The sequence below is a fragment of the Oncorhynchus mykiss genome, chromosome 9 (genome assembly GCF_013265735.2).
Source record: "Oncorhynchus mykiss isolate Arlee chromosome 9, USDA_OmykA_1.1, whole genome shotgun sequence".
Taxonomy (NCBI): domain Eukaryota; kingdom Metazoa; phylum Chordata; class Actinopteri; order Salmoniformes; family Salmonidae; genus Oncorhynchus; species Oncorhynchus mykiss.
In genome coordinates this window covers 18,910,685-18,934,729 of record NC_048573.1, presented here as the reverse complement: position 1 = coordinate 18,934,729, position 24,045 = coordinate 18,910,685, and the positions used below count along the sequence as shown (strand labels likewise).

The following is a 24,045-nucleotide window of genomic DNA, read 5'->3' as shown; positions in this document are numbered from 1 at the left end:
GGACGGTCTAAAGTTATACTGTTACATTCAAATGTCATAATACTCTTATACCTCAATTGGTTTATTTTTTATTTTACCTTCATTTTACCAGGTTTTCACAATGAGATCAAAATACCTCTCTTTCAAAAGAGACCTGGCAATGAGAAGACATGACCGCCAATGAATGTACAGTAAATATATTTGGATAGGATTGTAAAACTGAACTTGAGGCCAATTATAGGCCACCTGTATGGGAGTTCTCATAGGAACAATTCTTGAGACCAAAACAATACCCCTTAGTATGGTGTATGGATACATCAACAGCCTGTTTACAACTCCATTCATTCACCTGCTGCTGCTCCCAGGGTTACAAAGCACATAGTGTAGTCCAGGGGTTGCTAGGTAGCCGTGCACTTGAAAGTAATCAAGGGGTGGAGTTAGAGATGAGGAGAGAAGGGGGGGCATTCAATGCAAAGACAAGGTTAGGTAACAGCTTGAGTATGTTGTTTAGTACCAGTTCACTTTCAACTTTTTTGAAATTCTTAACAGTAAGTGGAAGATTTCACATGAAAATAAAAACTACAAAATCCTATAAAAATAGTTGAAGAGTGAACTATTCCTAAATAATACATTAACTTACAGTATCTTTACTGCAAGCATCTTTAACCACGGTCATCGTGGAAACAAAACATACATGTTGTTTATTCAGATTCTCCACAGGATAGAAGGAATAAAGAACAACTCTGTGATGTCTTATGAATGTACTCAGGTCTTTTGAAATAGCTGAAAAGCAAAGTGAAAGTGACCGTAATGCCATCACCTACTCCCATACTTCTGATTGTGGTGGAGCTGATGACAGTAGCAGGTGAGTACACACTGCAGTCTGCTGCCCCCCTCTGTCAAAATGACAAACTGCAGGTGGTGAGAGGTTCAGCACCATTCTTTCACCCTCCCAAAATATCCCTTAATTTTTAATTTCTACCTCTATAAATAACTCTAGGGACGCATCCTATATAATGCATGTTTGACCGGAGCCTTATGGGCTCAATAGTGAATAGGGTGCCATTTCAGACGCAACCTATGTGTTAGAATGGGCCATTAGTATAGCTTGGTAGAAGAGGATGTAGAGTTTAATCATGGGAAGATAATAACAGATGTTCTTAGGGAAATGAATGAGGCCAACAATGGAGTCAATCTGCCAATACAAGCATGGTTAGTTTACATCCAGAATGGAGAAACTACTATAGCCTAGTCCCAGATTTGTTTGTGCTCTTGCCAACTCCCAAACATGGCACAGCACTTCCATAAAGAGCTAGCAAGAGAGCAGGAACTGGCGCCCAAGCTAACCTCTCTAATCAAATCAAATTTTATTGGTCACATACACATATTTCGCAGATGTTATTGTGGGTGTAGTGAAATGCGTGTGTTCCTAGCTCCAACAGTACAGTACTATCTAACAGTGCAGTAGTATCTAAAAACTATTCACAACAATACACACAAATCTAAAAGTAAAATAATGGAATTCATAAAAATATAAATATTAGTTTGAACAATGTCAGAGTGGCATTGACTAAAATACAGTAGAACAGAATACAGTATATACTGTACATATGAGATGAGTAAAGCAGGTTGTAAACATTTTTTAAACATGATTAAAGTGACTAGTGTTCCATTATTAAAGTGGTCAGTCATTTCAAGTCTATGTATATAGGGCAGCAGCCTCTAAGGTGCAGGGTTGCGTAACCGGGTGGAAACGGGCTAGTGATGGATATTTAACAGTCAGATGGCTTTACATAGATGTTTTTCAGTTTATCGGTCCCAGCTTTGACGCACCTGTACTGACCTCACTTTCTGGATGATAGCGGGGTGAACAGGCCATGACTCAGGTGGTTCTTGATTACCTTTATGGCCTTCCTGTGACATCGGGTGCTTTAGGTGTCCTGGAGGGCAGGTAGTTTGCCCTCGGTGATGCGTTGGGCAGACCGCACCACCCCCTGGAGAGCCCTGCAGTTGTGGGTGGTGCAGTTGCCGTACCAGGCGGTGATACAGCCCAACAGGATGCTCTCAATTGTATACAGTGCCTTGCGAAAGTATTCGGCCCCCTTGAACTTTGCGACCTTTTGCCACATTTCAGGCTTCAAACATAAAGATATAAAACTGTATTTTTTTGTGTAGAATCAACAACAAGTGGGACACAATCATGAAGTGGAACGACATTTATTGGATATTTCAAACTTTTTTAACAAATCAAAAACTGAAATATTGGGCGTGCAAAATTATTCAGCCCCCTTAAGTTAATACTTTGTAGCGCCACCTTTTGCTGCGATTACAGCTGTAAGTCGCTTGGGGTATGTCTCTATCAGTTTTGCACATCGAGAGACTGACATTTTTTCCCATTCCTCCTTGCAAAACAGCTCGAGCTCAGTGAGGTTGGATGGAGAGCATTTGTGAACAGCAGTTTTCAGTTCTTTCCACAGATTCTCGATTGGATTCAGGTCTGGACATTGACTTGGCCATTCTAACACTTGGATATGTTTATTATTGAACCATTCCATTGTAGATTTTGCTTTATGTTTTGGATCATTGTCTTGTTGGAAGACAAATCTCCGTCCCAGTCTCAGGTCTTTTGCAGACTCCATCAGGTTTTCTTCCAGAATGGTCCTGTATTTGGCTCCATCCATCTTCCCATCAATTTTAACCATCTTCCCTGTCCCTGCTGAAGAAAAGCAGGCCCAAACCATGATGCTGCCACCACCATGTTTGACAGTGGGGATGGTGCGTTCAGCTGTGTTGCTTTTACGCCAAACATAACGTTTTGCATTGTTGCCAAAAAGTTCAATTTTGGTTTTATCTGACCAGAGCACCTTCTTCCACATGTTTGGTGTGTCTCCCAGGTGGCTTGTGGCAAACTTTAAACAACACTTTTTATGGATATCTTTAAGAAATGGCTTTCTTCTTGCCACTCTTCCATAAAGGCCAGATTTGTGCAATATACGACTGATTGTTGTCCTATGGACAGAGTCTCCCACCTCAGCTGTAGATCTCTGCAGTTCATCCAGAGTGATCATGGGCCTCTTGGCTGCATCTCTGATCAGTCTTCTCCTTGTATGAGCTGAAAGTTTAGAGGGACGGCCAGGTCTTGGTAGATTTGCAGTGGTCTGATACTCCTTCCATTTCAATATTATCGCTTGCACAGTGCTCCTTGGGATGTTTAAAGCTTGGGAAATCTTTTTGTATCCAAATCCGGCTTTAAACTTCTTCACAACAGTATCTCGGACCTGCCTGGTGTGTTCCTTGTTCTTCATGATGCTCTCTGCGCTTTTAACGGACCTCTGAGACTATCACAGTGCAGGTGCATTTATACGGAGACTTGATTACACACAGGTGGATTGTATTTATCATCATTAGTCATTTAGGTCAACATTGGATCATTCAGAGATCCTCACTGAACTTCTGGAGAGAGTTTGCTGCACTGAAAGTAAAGGGGCTGAATAATTTTGCACGCCCAATTTTTCAGTTTTTGATTTGTTAAAAAAGTTTGAAATATCCAATAAATGTCGTTCCACTTCAAGATTGTGTCCCACTTGTTGTTGATTCTTCACAAAAAATACAGTTTTATATCTTTATGTTTGAAGCCTGAAATGTGACAAAAGGTCGCAAAGTTCAAGGGGGCCGAATACTTTCGCAAGGCCCTGTATCTGTAAAAGTTTGTGAGAGTTTTAGGAGCCAAGCCAAATTTCAGTGATGTGCACACCGGGGAACTTGAAGCTTTCTACCTTCTCCACTGCGGTCCCGTCGATGTGGATAGGGGAGTGCTCACTCTGCTGTTTCCTGAAGTCCACGATCAGCTCTTTTGTTTTGGTGACATTGAGTGAGAGGTTATTTTCCTGGCACCCCTCGGGCCCTCACCTCCTCCCTGTAGGCTGCCTCGTCATTGTTGGTAATCAGGCCTACTACTGTTGTGTTGTCTGCAAACTTGATGATTGAGTTGGAGGCGTGTTTGGCCATGCGGTCATGGGTGAACAGGGAGTATAGGAGGGGGCTGAGCACACACCCTTGTGGGGCCTTTGTGTTGAGGATCAGCGAAGTGGAGGTGTTGTTTCCTACCTTAACCACCTGGGGACGGCCCATCAGGAAGTCCAGGACCCAGTTGCACAGGTCGGGGTTCAGACCCAGGGCCCTGAGCTTAATGATGAGCTTGGAGGGTACTATGGTGTTGAATGCTGAGCTATAGTCAATGAACAGCATTCTTACATAGGTATTCCTCTTGTCCAGATGAGACAGGGCAGTGTGCAATGCGATGGTGATTGTATCGGTTGTGGAACTATTGGGGTGGTAAGCAAATTGAAGTGGGTCTAGGGAGTCAGGTAAGGTAGAGGTGATATGATCCTTATAACTAGCCTCACTTTCTTGGGTACAGGAACAATGCTGGACATCTTGAAGCAGGTATTGACAGCAGACTGGGATAGGGAGAGATTGAATATGTCCGTAAACACACCAGTCAGCTGATCAGTGCATGCTCTGAGGACGCGGCCAGGGATGACGTCTGGGCCGGCAGCCTTGCGAGGGTTAACATGCTTAAATGTCTTGCTCACATCGGCCATGGAGAAGGAGAGCCCACAGTCCTTGGTAGTGGGCCGCGGGTTATCCTCAAAGGAGTTGAAGAAGGTGTTTAGCTTGTCCGGAAGCAAGACGTTGGTGTCCGTGACGTGGCTGGTTTTCCCTTTGTTGTCTGTGACTGTCCATAGTTCCTGCCACATACATCTTCTGTCTGAGCCGTTGAATTGCAACTCCACTTTGTCTCTGTACTGACGTTTTGCCTGTTTGATTGCCTTATGGAGGGAATAACTACACTGTTTGTATTCGGCCATATTCCCAGTCACCTTGCCATGGGAAAATGCTTTGGTTCGTGCTTTCACTTTCACGCGAATGCTGCCATCTATCCACGATTACTGGTTCGGGTAGGTTTTAATAGTCACATTGGGTATAGTCAACAGAGAATAATCCTATGACAATTGTTGGTACATTAAATCAGTTATTTAATACTTCAAGCAGTGTATTGCCTTTCAAATTCAAACACACTGGAAGACCAGGATACATTACAATTAATAACGTACAGTACCAGTCAAAAGTTTGGACACACCTACTCATTCAAGAGTTCTTCTTACATTTGACTATTTTCTACATTGTTTAACAAATCAAAACATATTTTATATTTTACATTCTTCAAAGTAGTAGCCACCCTTTGCCTTAATGACAGCTTTGCACACTCTTGGCATTCTCTCAACCAGCTTCATGAGCAATGGTTTTCCAACAGTCTTGAAGGAGTTCCCACATATTCTGAGCACTCCTTACCTCTCTGGTCCAACTCATACCAAACCATCTCAATTGGGTTGAGGTCGGGTGATTGTGGAGGCCAGGTAATCTGATACAGCACTACATCACTCCCCTTCTTGGTCAAATAGCCCTTACACAGCCTGGAAGTGTGTTTTGGGTAATTGTCCTGTTGAAAAACAAATGATAGTCCCACTAAGTGCAAACCATGGCGTGTCGCTGCAGAATGCTGTGGTAGCCATGCTGGTTAAGTGTGCCTTGTATTCTAAATAAATCATAGGCAGTGTCACCATCACACCCCCTCCTTCATGTGGGAACCACACGTGCAGAGATCATCCATTCGCCTTCTCTGCATCTCACAATTTCACAGCAGTTGGAACCTAAAATCTAAAATTTGGACTCATCAGACCAAAGGACAGATTTCCACCGGTCTAATGTCAATTGACCGTGTTTCTTGGCCCAAACAAGGCTCTTTTTCTTATTTGTGTTCTTTAGTAGTGGTTTCTTTGCAGCAATTCGACCATGAAGGCCTGATTCTCACAGTCTCCTCTGAACAGTTGATGTTGAGATGTGTCTGTTACTTGAACTATGTGAAGCATAGGTTTGGGCTGCAATTTCTGAGGCTGGTAACTCTAATGAACTTATCCTCTGCAGCAGAGGTAACTCTGTGTCTCTTTCCTGTGGTGGTCCTCATGAGAGGCAGTTTCATCATAGCACTTGATGGTTTTTGCTACTGCACTTGAAGAAACTTTCAAAGTTCTTGAAATGTTCCGTATCGACTGACCTTCATGTCTTAAAGTAATGATGGACTGTCGTTTCTCTTTGCTTATTTGAGCTGTTCTTGCCATAATATGGGCTTGGTCTTTTACTAAATAGGGATATCTTCTGCCTACCACCCCTACCTTGTCACAACACAATTGACGCATTAAGAAGGAAAGAAATTCCACAAATTAACTGTTAACAAAGCACATCTGTTAATAGAAATGCATTCCAGGTGGCTACCTCATGAAGCTGGTTGAGAGCATGCCAAGAGGCTAAGGGTGGCTACTTTGAAAAGCATAAAATATATGTTTAACACATTTTTGGTTACTACATGATTACATATGTGTTACTTCATCGTTTTGATGTCTTCACTATTATTCTACAATGTAGAAAATAGTAAAAAATAAAGTAAGACCCTTGAATGAGTAGGTGTGTCCACACTTTTGACTGGTACTGTATATAAATAATATATTTGTCCTATTTAAATAGATGCTAATCTATAAACCGTCTATATTAGATTATATTGCTTTCATAAAGGAGTAGGTTTAGAGAAGGGGACTATTCATATCAAAGTATATGGTACTGTGTCATCCCTAACAATACATTATACATAGAACACTGAGTTTTACCTGGGGAAACCTCTGGTCCTCGTCATATCAAAGAAGTTGGTACTCAGCTATGGAATTATGGGAAGTGTAGTTCTTGTAATCCCTTGTGAGCACCAGAGTGGCTGTGCTGGGGTGTGTGAATGGACTACGGCCTCAGGGGGAAAGGCTCGTCTGGTGTGTAGTTGAGTCTGGCGTCCATGAACATGGCCAGAGTCCCCAGAGTAGTGATGATGACAAACAGCCACAGGAACAGCCTGTCCACCACGATGGCTATGTACTGCCAGTCTCCTGTCTCCTATAGGGAGGAACACACACAGGCACATACGGACAGAGGGATGTGCGCACACACATGCACGCACGCACACACAACGAGACATAGAGACATGAAAGCATGTAAGTCATGAAGAAGGAAGCACAGTATGTCTGCAGTGACACGTGGACATCACCAGGGCATGCTGGGAACACTGCCTGTGCTCTGGTATGAGAGAATGGAGATTCATTTAATGAGCATGGGGAAGTTTGTGTCTGTGTGCATGCTTGCCTGTGTGTATGCGTGTCTGTGCGCGTGTGTGTAGCTCACCGAGTCGGAGCCATCCTGCTTCTTCAGCTGCTCAGCCATGTATGTGACGGCAGCGATGGCTGACTTGAGGTCCGGGGGGAGGATCAGACAGTAGTTGTCACTGTCAAAGAACCTCTGGAGCTGTACTGTACTCTCACTCCTGAGAGGGGGGGGGGGGGTAGAAAGGAGGAGAGAGAGAGAGAGAGAGGGGGGAGGAAGAGAGAGAGAGCACAACGGTGTATGAATTTGAGAAGAAACACAAACAAATAAATGCAGTTAATCATGTCAGAAGTGCCATATTTCTGTCTGTCTTTTACCATTGAGGGTTCCAGAGGACATACCTACGTGTCAAATAAACTTCATTAGTCATGTGGCATGTGTCCCTCCAGGTCTCTGAGTGACAGTGACACTCCTGTCACAGAGGGAATGTTGGGACAACGTATTGTGGTGCTGGTATGACATTTACATTGAAGTGATTTAGCAGACGCTCTCATCCAGAGCGACTTACAGCAGTGAGTGCATACATTTTAATATGTTTTTAGTACTGGTCCTCCGTGGGAATTGAACCCACAACACTGGCATCATGCTCTACCAACTGAGCTACACGGGACTCTGACCCCTAAAGGTATTCCTGCCTCACACAGCTGTTCCATAGCAGTATTGTTGTCAGAGAATCCACCCTGAACACTACCTTAAATTAGGGTATATCTTTATGTTGGGGCTCGACAGAGGCACTGACTACCACTGGCTACGACTGACTACCACTGTCTGTACCATGGGAAACTATGGTACTTCTAAGATGGCTATTATTTACTGCTATAGCATTTAAGTAATAATTATTTTACATAAACTCTACACTACATTGTCCAACCGCGCAGTGTACAAACCACATCAGAACATAAACCAATTCACATAGAGAACAGACTATGAACATAAAATTGAACATATGAAACTGTATCCCGTTGGTTGACAAAGGATGTGAGCAATATTTTGAATGATATTGAAAGATAAAGCATCTCGGTCAAGGACGTGCTGTCACGACTTCCACCGAAGTTGTTCCCTCTCCTTGTTCGTGCCGCGCTCGGCGGTCGACGTCACCGGCTTTCTAGCTGCCACTGATCCATGTTTCATTTGTCCTTTTGTTTGGTCTGTTTACACACCTGGTTCCCATCTCATAATTATGTTCCTTATTTAACCCTCTGGTTTCCCTTTCTGTTTTGTGCGTGATCGTCTTTCGTGTATTCCAGTGTGTTGTATTTTGAGTCCTGTTTTGTCTTCAAGACCCAGACCAGTGATGGTCTCTGAATATGTAGGTACCACACCGTTCATGTACAGTTGGTATGAAGATCATTATGTGTATAACTTGAGGCACAAGTTCCTGGAACTTTCAATAAATTCCTTGATTTTCCAGAAATTCTGTTTTTATTCCGGGAATCTTCCAAACATGATTTTGGGAAAACCAGGGAATTAATTTTGCAACCTTAAGGCATATGTCATGCCAGTTGTGGCTGGGGGAACTTTGCGAGGGACGTGCTCATTCATTCTAGTCCACCAATTATTATGAGCCGTCCACTCCTCACCAGCCTCCACTGTGTCTCGTTCACATGACGTTCTTTCTTTGGGACTGCTTTATAGTCACACGGCCGCCGAGAGATGTGTTTGTTCATTATCCAGGAACAGGGCTATTCAGTATCAGTTATCACCTCTTCAGGGAGGCCAGACTGGCACCAGGACATCATAACCTTCTGGCACCACAGAGACTATGTGTCATAGTGTGCATTTGTTTGTGAGTTTGTGTGTGTGTGGGAGAGAGTGTGTGTGACACCGGCTCCATCTGTCTGTGGTAATGAATAGAAGCCCTGGAATGTTGCTGGCACGCAACAGGCAGGACGGAGCATAGCTAGACCCTAAGCTGTGAAGTCACACACACACACACACACACACACACACACACACACACACACGTAAACTGTGAAGGGCAACACCTGGTCTCTAACTAGCTCTGTGACAGCAGAGAGAGAGCGTTGAATCACTACACACTCCGAGGGAACAGTTGAGTTGACACTGGCGCCATCGTCCCCAATCGCCTTGAAGCAGAGCCATCTTCTCGATAGAGTAACATCTCCATCCCTCCATCCCTCGCTCCACATCAAAACCCACAAAATCCTCCTCTACTTTGATCACTCAACACCTCTCCCTATACTCCACACTCATCTACCAGCCACCCTTCTCTCCCCTCCATTCATCCAACCGACTGCCCCATCCCTCTCTTTCGGGATTACCCCTAATGCCCAAACCAAACAGAGGCTTATGCCCTGGCGACTGTGGATGGGTGTCTGAGGCTTAGCAGGCCTGAATATGATGCCTTTGGCCTGGGATGAGTAGTGTCCACCAGCCGTGGAGATCCATGGGTCTCTGGGTGTTTACGAGCCCCACTCTGGGTGGTGAGACTAGGGTGGCACTCACAGACTACTGAGGGGCCAAATGAATCTGTCAGATATTTATCATCACTGAGTGAGATGTGGACAGTATAGCGGGAAGTATAGTCGGAACTACTGCATTTAGAGGAGGCTATCTATGGAGAGCATAATATAGCCCATGGAGAGTATAGTATAGTATAGTATAGACTATGAAGAGTATAGTATAGTATAGTAGATGCAATGGAAGAGTAGAGTATGGTAGAGGCCATGGTGAATATAGTAGAGTATAGCATAGTAGAGGGTATGGAGACTATAGTAGAGGTCATGGAGAGTATAGTAGAGGCCATGGAGAGTAGAGTATATTAGAGGAGTATAGCAGAGGCCACGGGGAGTATAGTAGAGTATAGTAGAGGGCATGGGGAGTATAGTATAGTATATGACATGAAGAGTATAGTGTAGTAGAGATCATGGATAGTATAGTATAGGCCATGGAGATTACAGTAGAGTACAGTAGAGGGCACAGAGAGTATAGTATAGTATAGGGCATGTAGAGTATAGTATAGCAGAGTAGAGGCCATGGAGACTATAGTACAGTATAGTAGAGGCCATGGAGGGTAAAGTATAGGGAATGGAGAGTATAGTATGGTGGAGTATAGTAGAATAAAGTATAGTATAGTAGAGGCTATGTGGAGGAAAGCAGAGCACAGTTGAGGCTTTGGAGAGTATAGTTGAGTATAGTAGAGGCTATGAGTATAGGAGGAACATTACCTACTGTTCTAGACTATTGGGATGGTGTAAAGTATAGTAGAGTATATTAGAGGGTATAGAGGTGGGAGGAATATGAACTAGGTTCCCAGACTATAGCAGATTATGATGATATAGCACATATAGACAGACATCAATTAAGATGCCTAAAGAAGATGATACTACTGCCAAGCCTGGGCACACAATGTACCTAACTATAATATAGCTGGCACAGGAGAAAAAGGCATTTATACTTTGCCTCAGGATAGTGCTGAAAAGAAGATTCATGCTTTGGCTAGCTTGTATTCAGTCGAATAGAAATCTCTTCACCACCAAATCTTTGTAGCCAAGACGACTGTCTCAAACCGAAAGCAATTAGCTGTGATCTACTGGTGAATCCCTGGTCTGCGTGTGTTAGTTGATACCTTACCTGCCTCTCCAGGGTAGGACCAGTTCAGGGTTGATCTTCCTGAAGAAGTACTCTCCCCCCGGCCTGCGTCCGTCGATGCTCTGGAGGGGTGTATCATCACTAGGCTCCTCCTCCAAAGGCTCCTCTGGGTGGGGCCTCTGCATGCCCAGGTACTTCGGCAGGAAGTGGATGAACACCTGGGTGAGAGGTCAAACGTCAAGGTTTTAGCAGGAAGTAGCAAATATATGGCCCCTTGGCATTGAACCAGCGCAGAAGCAGGAAATTGCATAGAGATGTATTGCAAAGATAACGAAGAAGAAGAATGCTGAGGATCCTAGAGTCTATATCTCATATAGACTTCACCATCCATAGCACCACCATGTAGGCTACAGCTCACCTTGCGCACCCAAGGGGGCATGATGTGTGTGTAGGGGGTCCGATGGTGCAAGTTGAGGACCACCACACTGAGGATGACTGAGAAGGTGACCAGGATCATGGTGAACATGACATAGTTAACAATAAGAGGGATGGCCAGGGAGGTCTCGGGGACCTTGTCAGCCAGCAGCAGCATGAACACAGTGAGAGCGATGAGGACAGAGATAGACAGGGTCATCTTCTCACCTGGGAAAGAGAGGGAAACACAGGGCTAAAACATGGCGGCTCTGTATCTACTGCAGTTGTCTGGCAAGTGATAAAGACTGGGCTTAAACATTATGAACCACCTAATGACAAATATTGCTTCTTTTACAACTGCGGACCACATTAAGTTGGTTCATGGGCCACTTCTGGCCAGCAGGCTGCCAGTTCGAGACACCTGTTCTAAAAAATGTAAATAAATCCCCAAGAAGTATAAACAGACTACATAAACATCGTACCCAGAGCACAACATATATTCTTACGGATACTTCCTTGCTGTGTAATCAACAATGGCAAGCTACCCATCTCAATTTATCATTGAGATGGAAAGAGGGCAAACATCCTATCTTTGTGCTAAGTGTGCCCTCTATCCGGTTCTACGCAAGTTACACATTCCAATGATACATAATGTGCATATGTGGCAGAGTGTGACATGGGACTGACATGCGCCAGGTGGTAGATAGAAGACAAAGATGGCCAGGACCATGGTGAGGATGCAGGGCACGATGATGTTAACGACGTAGAAGAGAGGCTTCCTCTCGATGATGAGATAGAAGGTGATGTCTTCATACAGGTCCTCAGGGTTCACGTTCTTTCTGCTGGGCTTATGGCAGATCGCCCACTCCCCGTTCTCTGTGGAAAGGGAAAGGGAGATGAAGGGCAGAGGGGAGATGGGGAAAGGGGGAAGGCAGTGGGAGGAGTGGAGATGTGTATGAGGGGAGAAAAGAGAAGAGCAGAGAAGAGAAAAGAAGAGGAGGTAAGAAAAGAGAGGCCAGAAGAGAGAAGAGAAGAGAAGAGAGAGGACTCTAACCAGTGAAGGTGTTCTCATCTATGATAATCTCATGTATCTCCTCTCCTTTCTCATCCAGGGCGTACTGCAGGTCCACCTCTGATGAGTCGTAGGTGTAGGAGCGGAACACCATGGTGCAGTTCTGCCAGTCAAATGGAAAGTACGCCACCTATAGACAAAGAAGGTTATTACAGAGTGGGAGTGCTGATCTAGGGACCTGATCCTAGATCAGCAGTCCTACTTTGAGAAGCTTTATGAATACGGGCCCTGGTTCGTTACCTCTATTGGTTAATAATAATATAATAATTTATTGATAATGTACCTCGATAGGGCAGCTGCTGCGGTAGATAGCAGGAGGCAGCCAGTTGACTGTCCCATCACTGTAGACCAGCACGTTGACATACAGAGCCACGTCAAACTGACCATCATTACTGTGTGGATAAGGAGGTTCACATAAAGGACAATCAGGAGTCATGTGATGCATATTTTATTAATCTTAATTTAGAAAGGGGATTCCGATTAAGACCAAGGTCTCCTTTTCAAGGGAGCCCTGCATCGTTGCTTTGTCATTGTGGGGTGTTGTGTGTAGATTGATAAAAACATTTTATATCTATATATATATATTAGAATAAGGCTGTAACGTAACAAAATGTTGAAACATTGAAGGGGTCGGGATAGTTTCGAATGCACTGTAAATTAATAAAAAATGAAAAGCTGAAATGTCTTGAGTCAATAAGTATTCAACCCTTTTGAATGGCAAGCCTCAATACTGTATTTTCATGAGTAAAACTTTGCCTAACAAGTCACATAATGAGTTGCATGGACTCACTCTGTGATGCAACACACACATCACTGAGTACCAATCTTTATATTTTCAAGCATGGTGGTGGCTGCAACATTTTATGAGTTTGCTTGTGAGTTTTTTTGCATAAAAATGAGCAGCATAGAGCTAAGCACAGGCAAAATCCTAGAGGGAAACCTGGTTCAGTCTGCTTTCCAACAGACACTGAAGGTTCCTGAGTTAAATGTATGGCAAGACTTGAAAATGTCTGTCTAGTGATGATCAAAAATCAACTTGACAGACCTTGAATAATTTTTTTTATAGAATAATATGCAAATATTGTACAATCTAGGTGTGCAAATATCTCAGAGACTTACCCAGAAAGACTCACAGCTGTAATTCCTGCCAAAGGTGATTCTAACATGTATTGACTCAGGGGGTTGAATATTTATGCAATCAAGCAATTATTATTATTATTATTATTTTTTTTTTTTTTACAAATGTTAGAATTTTTCTTCCACTTTGACATTACAGAGTATTTTTTGGAGATCGTTGGCAAAAAAAAATGACAATTAAATCAATTTTAATCCCACTTTGTCACACAACAAAGTGTGGAAAAGTCAAGGGGTGTGAAGTAGTTCAAAACAACACTGTATAACTCAAGAAGAGCTCTGGGAGGCCCCCAACCATTTTTTTCTTCATATCTAGTTACGTGTAATTAACACACTGCTTAACATATTGGTATGTTTTGTGCAATACACATGATTTCCAGTGTTCTACTTGCGACAATCATTTGTGCACAGAAAATGGACACTAGACTGTCCACTGATTGTTATGGATTGTTCTCAAATCGTTTGACAGTGATTGACGTTAGAGCTACTGAAGTTTCAATGACAAACTGATTAGTATTCCATTGATGACATTATGAACACTGTGTGATTCTGTAGCAGCTGGCAAAGTCACTGTCTTTTGTTTTCACTTCATACAAGCCTCTTGGCAGATGTTTTTTTTTGCTTCTGCTCTAGAGGTGTGCTCACTGAATTCTTGTATTAAATCGGATAGATTTTTGATTGATATCATCGACTGCTCTCCTTTTGGTTCACCTGAAAAATCCCTTTACACCAGCATTACCCACAACAATTGAGAGGTAGAGCCTACATGCAATGTGCTTAAACGATCACAGTGTTACGTGGATTGATCGTTTTTTTTTTTGTGTCATTGGAAGACAACTCTTAATTCAAATGTTCTAATTAAGTACAAGGCCACCCTGTCACTTGGTTTGCCACCGAGCTGAGAGATGGGGCTGAAGGAAATCAATCATGCTCAAAATCATAGATGGAGACATGGATGCAAGGACTGGCAGTTCACAAGATCATCATGATAGTTATAACATCATGTTTTGAAGCTTTTAATAAAGGAAGATTCCTGTTACTGCACGTGGGAGATATCTGGATTAGGCAATTGCATTGTTTCAAAAGAAGGCATGGATTTCCTCCTGCACTTGGACAAACTCGTATTCTATAGCTGAAAGTATAGTCAATGGATTGCCATACCTGGAAATGTCAGCCTTTGACTCAACCTGTCACCATCTACATGTATTCGTTGGGTGCTGTATTTCTTACTAGTTGAGGTAGGTGGAATCCAAACAATGAGTGTTGAGGCATGCTACATCCATTACAGGGAGAGTTGAAGTTTCTTATTTTCGACTTCCCTGAAGGGTTTGTTTTTGCTGTAGACGAGTCACGAGAGACCAGGTAGCACTGATAACACTAGAAAACTGTCTCATTGCTTGGTAGAAGCTGTTTGTAGATTACGGCTAACTGTTCCACTCACTCTTCAACAGCTTTTTCTAGTGACATCGATCAGAATGTCACAGACCCAATAGATGACTTCTGGGTTTGGGCCCAGTCTCAAAGGCAAAATCTTCATAATGTCTCCCATCATTGAGTCCTGGGAAGAGGAGGGCCGCAAGGACAACACCATCCTAATTCTGTTCATCTCACTGTTAAAGGTGGGCCTGGACTGTCTGATCCTGTCCATCTGCCTGTGCCGGCTTCACACCTCCTTCATGGGCGGCTGTGGCATCTCAGTCTTCCTGGTTGGCATGGTGTTGGCATGCGCCATGGCGGCTGTGTGGTTCCTCGGACCTGCCTGCTCCCCAGTGTCCAAGTGCTTCCTCTTGGAGCATGCCTCGGACATGTTCAACGAGCTGCCTCTGCCCATGCTAGCCCTGGGGCTGCTGGACTATGCCTCCGAGCCACGCTTCGCCGGGTGCCACACCGCCCCCTGTAGAGCCCTGTGGAACTGCGCCCTGACGCTGCTGGTGTGGGTGCTGCCCGGCGTGCGCTCCTGCTGCTCACCTGTCAACAATCTCATAGAAGTCGAATACGAGGGAGGGAAGAACCCTTTAGTGTGCGTGGTGCAGTAGTCTGTGATAGTGGGGCATTTCTTGGTGGGGATCTGCATAGGCATCTCCTGTGTGCTGCTGCCCCACTACAAACAGCTGTCCTTATGGCTGGAGGAGGCCAACAGGCTGACAGAGCAGTGGGACGACGTCAACCCAACACTGCAGAGCAACTTGAGCTTCAGGTATGCCCAAGTTAGGGCAGCTAGGGGCCAATGAGGACGATGCATCCTTTACGTCAGTCTGACTTGGCTTCAGAAAAACGTGGGCATCTTACCTGGTCATGTGCATTATCTGTGAGGTCTTGGGCCTAGTGGTCCCAGCATACATCGGCATTAACCTCCTGCGGTTTGAGTGCGCCAACAGCTTATTGGTGGGGCTGGCGCAAGAGCAACTGGCTGGGGCTGTACAGCTATCTCCCTGATGGCATCTGCCAGTTGCAGGTTTTATTGGCACTTAAGTAGATGAGCCGTTACAGACTATGAGAAGCATGGACAGAAACCCATTCCTGCATTTACAGTTGAAGTTGGAAGCTCACATACACTTAGGTTGGAGTCATTAAACTTGTTTTTCAACCACTCCACACATTTCTTGTTATCAAACTATAGTTTTGGCAAGTTGGTTAAGACATCTACTTTTCCACCAATTGTTTAAAGACAGATTATTTCACTTATAATTCACTGTATCACAATTCCAGTGGGTCAGAAGTTTACATACACTAAGTTGACTGTCTCTTTAAACAGCTTGGAAAATTCCAGAACATTATGTCATGAGGCTGCTTTGCTGCAGGAGGGGATGGTGTACTTCACAAAATAGATGGCATCATGAGGCAGGAAAATAATTTGGATATATTGAAGCAACATCTCAAGACATCAGTGAAGAAGTTAAAGCTTGGTCGCAAATGGGTCTTCCAAATGGACAATGACCCCAAGCATGCTTCCAAAGTTGTGGCAAAATGGCTTAAGGACAACAAAGTCAAGGTATTGGAGTGGCCATCACAAAGCCCTAACCTCAATTATTTTGAACATTTGTGGGCAGAACTGACTCAGTTACACCAGCTCTGTCAGGAGGAATGGGCCACAATTCACCCAACGTATTGACGGAATCTTGTGGGAGGCTACCCGAAACGTTTGAATCAAGTTAAACAATTTAAAGACAATGCTACCAAATACTAATTGAGTATATGTAAACTTCTGACTCACTGGGAATGTGATGAAAGAAATAAAATATTAAATAATCATTCTTTCTACTATTATTCTGACATTTCACATTCTTAAAATAAAGTGGTGATCCTAATTGACCTAAGACAGGGAAATTTTACTAGGATTAAATGTCAGGAATTGTGGAAAAAACGGAGTTTAAATGTATTTAGCTAAGGTGTGTAAATATCCGACTTCAACTGTAGCTAATTCAAAACACTGTAGGCTTCTCTTAACAACACTGTAGCGTACATAACTCAAGAAGAGATACATGCATATCCCATGAAACTGATTTAGATCAAATGGTTGATGTAACAAATTATCATTCACGATTGACAGTAAGAAATGTGAAGGGAGGGTGACCACAAACAATTGTGCATAAAGTATAGGTAAAGAAAAACATTTGCATGATGTTTTTCAGCTCTGGGGAAAAGCAATGTGGGGGGCGGGACAGGGCCAAAATAAAAAGCCCCCAGTTTTAGACACATCTAAGGAGTGCAGAGTTTTTCCTGTTCAGTGTCACATGGTCAGGAAAAACTCTTGGTTATGGAACATGGATGGCTGTTCTCTGCTATTCCAACCTCTTGGTGATGGAACCTGGATGATATTCTCTGCAATTCTACACTATTGGTGATGGAACATGGATGGTGTTCTCTGCTCTTCCAACCTCTTGGTGATGGAACCTGGATGGTGTTCTCTGCAATTCTAAACTATTGGTGATGGAACATGGATGATATTCTCTGCAATTCTACACTATTGGTGATGGAACATGGATGATGTTCTCTGCTATTCCAACCTCTTGGGGATGGAACCTGGATGGTGTTCTCTGCAATTCTAAACTATTGGTGATGGAACATGGATGATGTTCTCTGCTCTTCCAACCTCTTGGTGATGGAACCTGGATGGTGTTCTCTGTAATTCTAAACTATTGGTGATGGAACATGGATGATGTTCTCTGCTATTCCAACCTCTTGGGGATGGAACCTGGATGGTGTTCTCTGCAATTCTAAACTATTGGTGATGGAACATGGATGATGTTCTCTGCTCTTCCAACCTCTTGGTGATGGAACCTGGATGGTTCTAATGCAATTCTAAACTATTGGTGATGGAACATGGATAATGTTTTCTGCTATTCCAACCTCTTGGTGATGGAACATTGATGATGTTTTCTGCTATTCTTGTATCACCCGTGATACAAGTCAGTATTCAGCGTCCGTCCATGTCTGAGGATGTTGGGAGATGACATGGAAACAGGCCACTAGGGGCAACAGTGAGCTCTGTTACCTTCAAGTAGGTTTTGGTTTTGTGACAGCATTGTGGACAGGGATGGCAGAGGGTTGTGAACCTCTGAGTCCAAATGTTGCAAGTTCAAATCCAGTGATAAAACATTTTTTTTATTTTTTATATTAAGCACATCCCAAACCTTAACCCTTACCTTAACCATTTGGAGTTAATGCCTAACCTTAAGGTTTTGGAATTAATGCCTACATTTAACCATAACCTTAAAAATGTTGAGTTAATTCGTAAACTTAATTTTAAACACTCAACTTTGACATTTGACATTCTGAAGTGAGACTGTGAGAGCTGGTTGGATGGAACATGGATGGTGTTCTCTGCTATTCCAAACTCTTGGTGATGGAACGTGGATGGTGTTCTCTGCTATTCCAAACTCTTGGTGATGGAACCTGGATGGTGTTTCTGCTATTCTAAACTCTTGGTCATGGAACATGAATGGTGTTCTATGCTATTCTATTTTGGAGTAGGACAGGAGTCTCACTTGTTGATGAGGTATATGTCTGGCCGCCACACCTTGTTGGGAGGAATCCTGAGGACATCTATATTATCGTAATCCTCTGGATTCCATGATAATCTGTAGTCAGTCCACGCCTAGAGAGAGAGGGAGGGAGAGAGGGTGCGTTAAAGAGAGAGAGAGAGAGAGAGAGAGAGAGAGAGAGAGAGAGAGAGAGAGAGAGAGAAAAGCAGCAAAAGAGATACAGTCACAATGTGAGGAGGAGATAAAACGAAAGGACAGAATGGGAACAGAGAATCATTACTGCTTTTGTCTGGTGTTGCTGTCATTTATAACGTGGCTGAGGCAGTCTCATTGACATACAAACATACTGCACTGTCACACACACTCAGGCCCGCTGCAATAACAATTAGCACCGCAGACCGAGGGAGCGAGAGAAGAAGAGACGGGCGAAAAATGAAAAGAAAGAAAGAGAGAGATGGAGTGAGAGAGCGAAAGAGCAAGGCTGCATGCGTGAGGGATAAAGAAATAAATACTTTTCCATTATAAAAAGTGACAAGTCCCATTTTTGAAAGAGAGGGGTAACGTGGAGATGAGAAGCGAGGGAGGATTAGCGGAGAGATGATGAAGATAAATGCTTGACGCTCACCATATTCATGAACACATTGGTTGTCATCTCCTCGTTCTTCTCATTCTGCCCAGAGAGATCGAGATATTAAGCTGGGGGTGAGTCTCATTCTGCCCAGAGACATAGACATTAAGCTGGGGGTGAGTCTCATTCTGCCCAGAGAGTTAGAGACATTAAGCTGGGGGTGAGTCTCATTCTGCCCAGAGAGTTAGAGACATTACGCTGGGGGTGAGTCTCATTCTGCCCAGAGAGTTAGAGACATTAAGCTGGGGGTGAGTCTCATTCTGCCCAGAGAGTAAGAGACATTACGCTGGGGGTGAGTCTCATTCTGCCCAGAGAGTTAGAGACATTAAGCTGGGGGTGAGTCTCATTCTGCCCAGAGAGTTAGAGACATTAAGCTGGGGGTGAGTCTCATTCTGCCCAGAGAGTTAGAGACATTAAGCTGGGGGTGAGTCTCATTCTGCCCAGAGAGTTAGAGACATTAAGCTGGGGGTGAGTCTCATTCTGCCCAGAGACAGAGACATTAAGCTGGGGGTGAGTCTCATTCTGCCCAGAGAGTTAGAGACATTACGCTGGGGGTGAGTCTCATTCTGCCCAGAGAGTTAGAGACATTAAGCTGGGGGTGAGTCTCATTCTGCCCAGAGAGTTAGAGACATTACGCTGGGGGTGAGTCTCATTCTGCCCAGAGAGTTAGAGACATTAAGCTGGGGGTGAGTTTCATTCTGCCCAGAGAGATAGAGACATTACGCTAGGGGTAAGTCTTGTCGTGCATGGCAGCCCGCTATACTCAATCCTGTCCTAGGAAAGCATAATTGGCTATGCATGATTGGAGTCTCTATGTCGCTGAGAGAGGGCTGGCTGGCAGGATAGTTGGCAGTGCCAAGTGTGTCTGTGTGTGTGTGTCCTCAAGAGCAAGTTTGTATTTGTTTCTTTGTGTCTATGTATGAATTGTTTGAGTGGTTATGTGTGTGTGTTTATTTGTGTTATCGTGTGTGTGTGTGCGTGTTTATATGTGTGTTCCGTGTGCGTGTCTGTGTCGTACCAGGCTGACGAGCTGGGAGAGGGTCATCCCCACTCGGACCTGTACTTTCTCCTCCCATTGTTTAGCTGGCCGGACCTTCAGGTTGTAGTTCTGGAAGATCTTCTGGTGAAGCAGCCTCTCTGACTCTGACGCACCTGGAGAGAGATAGAGAAAGAGGGAAAGATGGAGAGAGAGATTGAGGGAGGAGGGCGAGGGAGAGAGGTGGAGAGAGAGAGGGAGAGAAAAATAGAGAGAGAGAGGGAGGCAGAGAGAGCAAGAGATGAGAGATACCAAGAGCGAGAGAGCAAGAGAGAGATGGAAATAGAGAGAGGGAAAGAGCAAAAGATATGGAATGAGAAGGGAACTAGAGGAGAGAGAGAGGCTGAGGGTAAGGAAGTAAGGAGCAGGTGGATGTAAAATGGGCAGCAAAGGGGATCTGTACTGCAATCGATATCCACTATTGCACCACAAGTTCAAAGAAATATCTGGAACAGTGACAAAATATGAGATCAAAATAGATTCTAAACAGAATGATCACACAATGGAGTGTTAATGAGCTTCGTTAAATGTTCCATTTGATCCCTGATGAAGGAACACTTTACTTTGATCTTTCATTCTTTCAATGTGGACTTCTGGGGCTGTAATTGTCAAGCTTCTTAGAAAACATCTAGGATCGGCTCCCTCCTGTCCATGTAATCTTATTCATCAGAGCTCGTACTCTAAGACGCTCAGTAAATATGAGCACTGATTTATATTTTTGCTACCATCAAACAGTAATATTCTACTAATCTACCAAACTACGTACTTCTCTCTTTAACTCTCTTTCCATATGCCTATCTCTCTATTTCTATTGCCCCTCTGTCCCTTTATATCTCTCTACCCTTCTCTCTCTTTTCGACAGGTCATTAACTGCCTCATTCCTTGTCCTCTATCACACTCTATCACAGTCTGGATGCCCCTCTCTCTCTCTCTCTCTCTCTCTCTCTCTCTCTCGCTCTCTCTCTCTCTCTCTCTCTCCATGTCTCACTCTCCCTCTTTGCCTTTCCATCACTCCATTTCCTTCTCTTTCTAGCTCCCTTTCCCTTCCTCCCTCTCTCTCTTCCCCCCTTCTCTCCTCCCCCTTCTCCCACTCTCTCTTTGGAGGAAATCATAAAATCCCTGATCCCTTCATACCTCTCCTGCCTGGTTTCCTTCCCCAGAGAGAGAGAGGAGGGACACATAAAATGACACTACACCACCACAGTAGGCACCCAGGGGAGACAATGGCCTAGAGGTCACCAGCTAGCATGGGGGGGGGATGTTTGAGAGGTGAGGCATTGGCCTAGAGGTCACCAGCTAGCATGGGGGGATGTTTGAGAGGTGAGGCATTGGCCTAGAGGTCACCAGCTAGCATGGGGGGAAGTTTGAGAGGGGAGACAATGGCCTAGAGGTCACCAGCTAGCATGGGGGGACATTTGAGAGGGGAGACAATGGCCTAGAGATCACCAGCTAGGATGGGGGGATGTTTGAGAGGTGAGACAATGGCCTAGAGGTCACCAGCTAGCATGGGGGATTTTTGAGAGGGGAGACAATGGCCTAGAGGTCACCAGCTAGCATGGGGGGATGTTTGAGAGGGGAGACAATGGCCTAGAGGTCACCAGCTAGCATGGGGGATGTTTGAGAGGGGAGACAATGGCCTAGAGGTCACCAGCTAGCAAGAGGGGACGTTTGAGAGGGGAGACAATAGCCTAGAGGTCACCAGCTAGCATGGGGGGATGTTTGAGAAGGGAGACAATGGCCTAGAGGTCACCAGCTAGCATGGGGGGATGTTTGAGAGGGGAGACAATGGCCTAGAGGTCACCAGCTAGCATGAGGGGACGTTTGAGATGGGAGACAATAGCCTAGAGGTCACCAGCTAGCATGGGGGGATGTTTGAGAAGGGAGACAATGGCCTAGAGGTCACCAGCTAGCATGGGGGGACATTTGAGAGGGGAGACAATGGCCTAGAGGTCACCAGCTAGCATGGGGGGATGTTTGCTTGCAACACCCCCACTGGGTGGCGTGGTCAAAGTCAAAGGCACGGATCTTGGTCGGGTGTATGTTTTTTTTCTTCTGTCTGTCACTCAAAACCAAAGTGCACAGAGGCTAGAGTGGTACTGTTATTAGGTTGCTAATAAAGTAATGACAATGACATACTGTAATGACATTTTTACCAGTCTTTTTAAAGAGATGTCATTTATGACTTACACATACCATGGGTTTCTTCAGTCGCTTAACACACAACCTCAACCTCAATGAGGACAACCTCAACCTCAATGAGGACAACCTCAACCTCAATGAGGACAACCTCAACCTCAATGAGGACAACCTCAACCTCAATGAGGACAACCTCAGCCTCAGATGCAAACAAATATATGCCCATGCCATGCCATGCATTACGCACACACACACACACACACACACACACACACACACACACACACACACACATTATTATGGGCCGTCCTCCCCTCAGCAGCCTCCACTGACACGCACACAAACTTTGCTTACCAGTGAGAGTGAGGCAGAGGCAAGCAGACACCACCCACAGGAAAATGTTCATCCTCTCTCCCATCTTCATCCACATAGTCATCCTCAAAACACCTCAGACCACAAGGACCCACACCGTCTTGCCCTTCACCTGGCAACCAACAAACCAACCAAACTGTATCGTAGGGGCGTACCGACCTTACCCACCAACTGTACCCACTCTTCCAATCGGTGGGCACTCTAACCACCTTTAGCAGGAATCTGGATAGTCCAACGAAGTCGCTAATCGTTAACACACGCCCCCACACACGCATCCAGGTCCAGAGTATTAAACAGGCCAACACAGCCGCTACACCACCATTTAGTTATGCCAACCTTACAGGCAGAGTCCTGCTTGTGCGAGTGAACAGTTTATCTCTCTCTCTCTCTCTCTCTCTCTCTCTCTCTCTCTCTCTCTCTCTCTCTCTCTCTTCTCTTTTCTTTTTGGGTGGGAGTCGTCTGCCTGGGCACGCTCTCACCTGATTGGCCGGTGGTGCTGGGAGTCACAGGAGGGAGGAGTTTGTTATGGACTATGAAAGCCTCCGTAGTCAGACACCTGTTGGTGAGGTTTTGGCCGGGGGGGTTGGGTCATGACAATAGGTATATTTTTGGGGAGAACAACGGGGTGACGTTCAGATGATCCCCCCCCCCCCCCTTTGTTCTTCCCAAAAATATACCTATTGTCATGAGCCCCACATCAGGTCACACTGTGCTTTTGGTGGAAACCTCATTGTACATGCTGCTATTTCCCTGTTTTGACTTCCTGACAGGTCGCCAAATTGCGTGCTACCCTCTAATGCAGGGGTGTCAAAGTCAAATGGACGGAGGGCCAAATAAAAAAATCAGCTACAAGACGAGGGCCGGACTGTTCGAATGTTCATTGAAAAATTTTTAAATGACGCATATAGTCTAGTGAACCTAATTGAACCTACTGAAAACCTAACAAATATATTACAATATGATCAGATAAATAAAGCAATATTTTCTTATGGCTCTGTCAGTAATCTTTAATTTTCAACAGACACAAAAGACAAATTTCCTTTATATAAATATCCCCATAACATGAACATTAAATGAAAGAAACCGGTATTCAAGGCACCATCAGTAGACTATATTTTCTATTTTAGCAAAAGTGGGCTAAATTTACTTCAAAGAAAAAACAATAATAGCAATTTTCTATCATCCACTCAACTGAAATATTTTTAAAATATAATTGGATTGAAATACAAAAAAATAAAGTGCAAAAATCTATTAATCAAAAACAACACTTTGTTTAAGGAGAAGTAACATGCAGTGAAAACAAATATTAAATTTAAACTTTTAAACTTGAACTGAGTAAAAACTCTAAATATGTGATTGCACAGTAATGTTCACTTGTTTGAGGTTGAGGGTGATACTTGGTGGTGTCCCATCTTTTCCACAAGTTCATCAATGTTCGGGGTAAGGCTCTGAGCTGAAGAAATCCTCAGAATTG

At 44.2% G+C, this 24,045-nt stretch overlaps 1 protein-coding gene across 2 annotated transcripts; it reads right to left on the bottom strand.

Moving 5' to 3' along the window:
• Positions 1-6,493: 6,493 nt before the first annotated feature.
• On the bottom strand, positions 6,494-22,980 carry chrnb1l (cholinergic receptor, nicotinic, beta 1 (muscle) like). 2 transcript variants are annotated; one of them, XM_036987505.1, is made up of 11 exons: positions 22,554-22,980; positions 20,046-20,179; positions 19,025-19,069; positions 18,403-18,512; positions 12,564-12,672; positions 12,263-12,410; positions 11,896-12,084; positions 11,213-11,436; positions 10,837-11,012; positions 7,264-7,402; positions 6,494-6,978 (listed from the first exon to the last, which is right to left on the bottom strand). In XM_036987505.1, the coding sequence occupies exons 1-11, from the start codon at positions 22,633-22,635 to the stop codon at positions 6,829-6,831; spliced, it is 1,506 nt and encodes a 501-aa protein (XP_036843400.1). In that variant the 5' UTR covers positions 22,636-22,980; the 3' UTR covers positions 6,494-6,828. The 2 variants fall into 2 exon arrangements, with proteins under 2 accessions (XP_036843400.1, XP_036843401.1); XM_036987506.1 differs by having other exon boundaries at positions 22,731-22,980.
• Between the last annotated feature and the right edge of the window lie 1,065 nt (positions 22,981-24,045).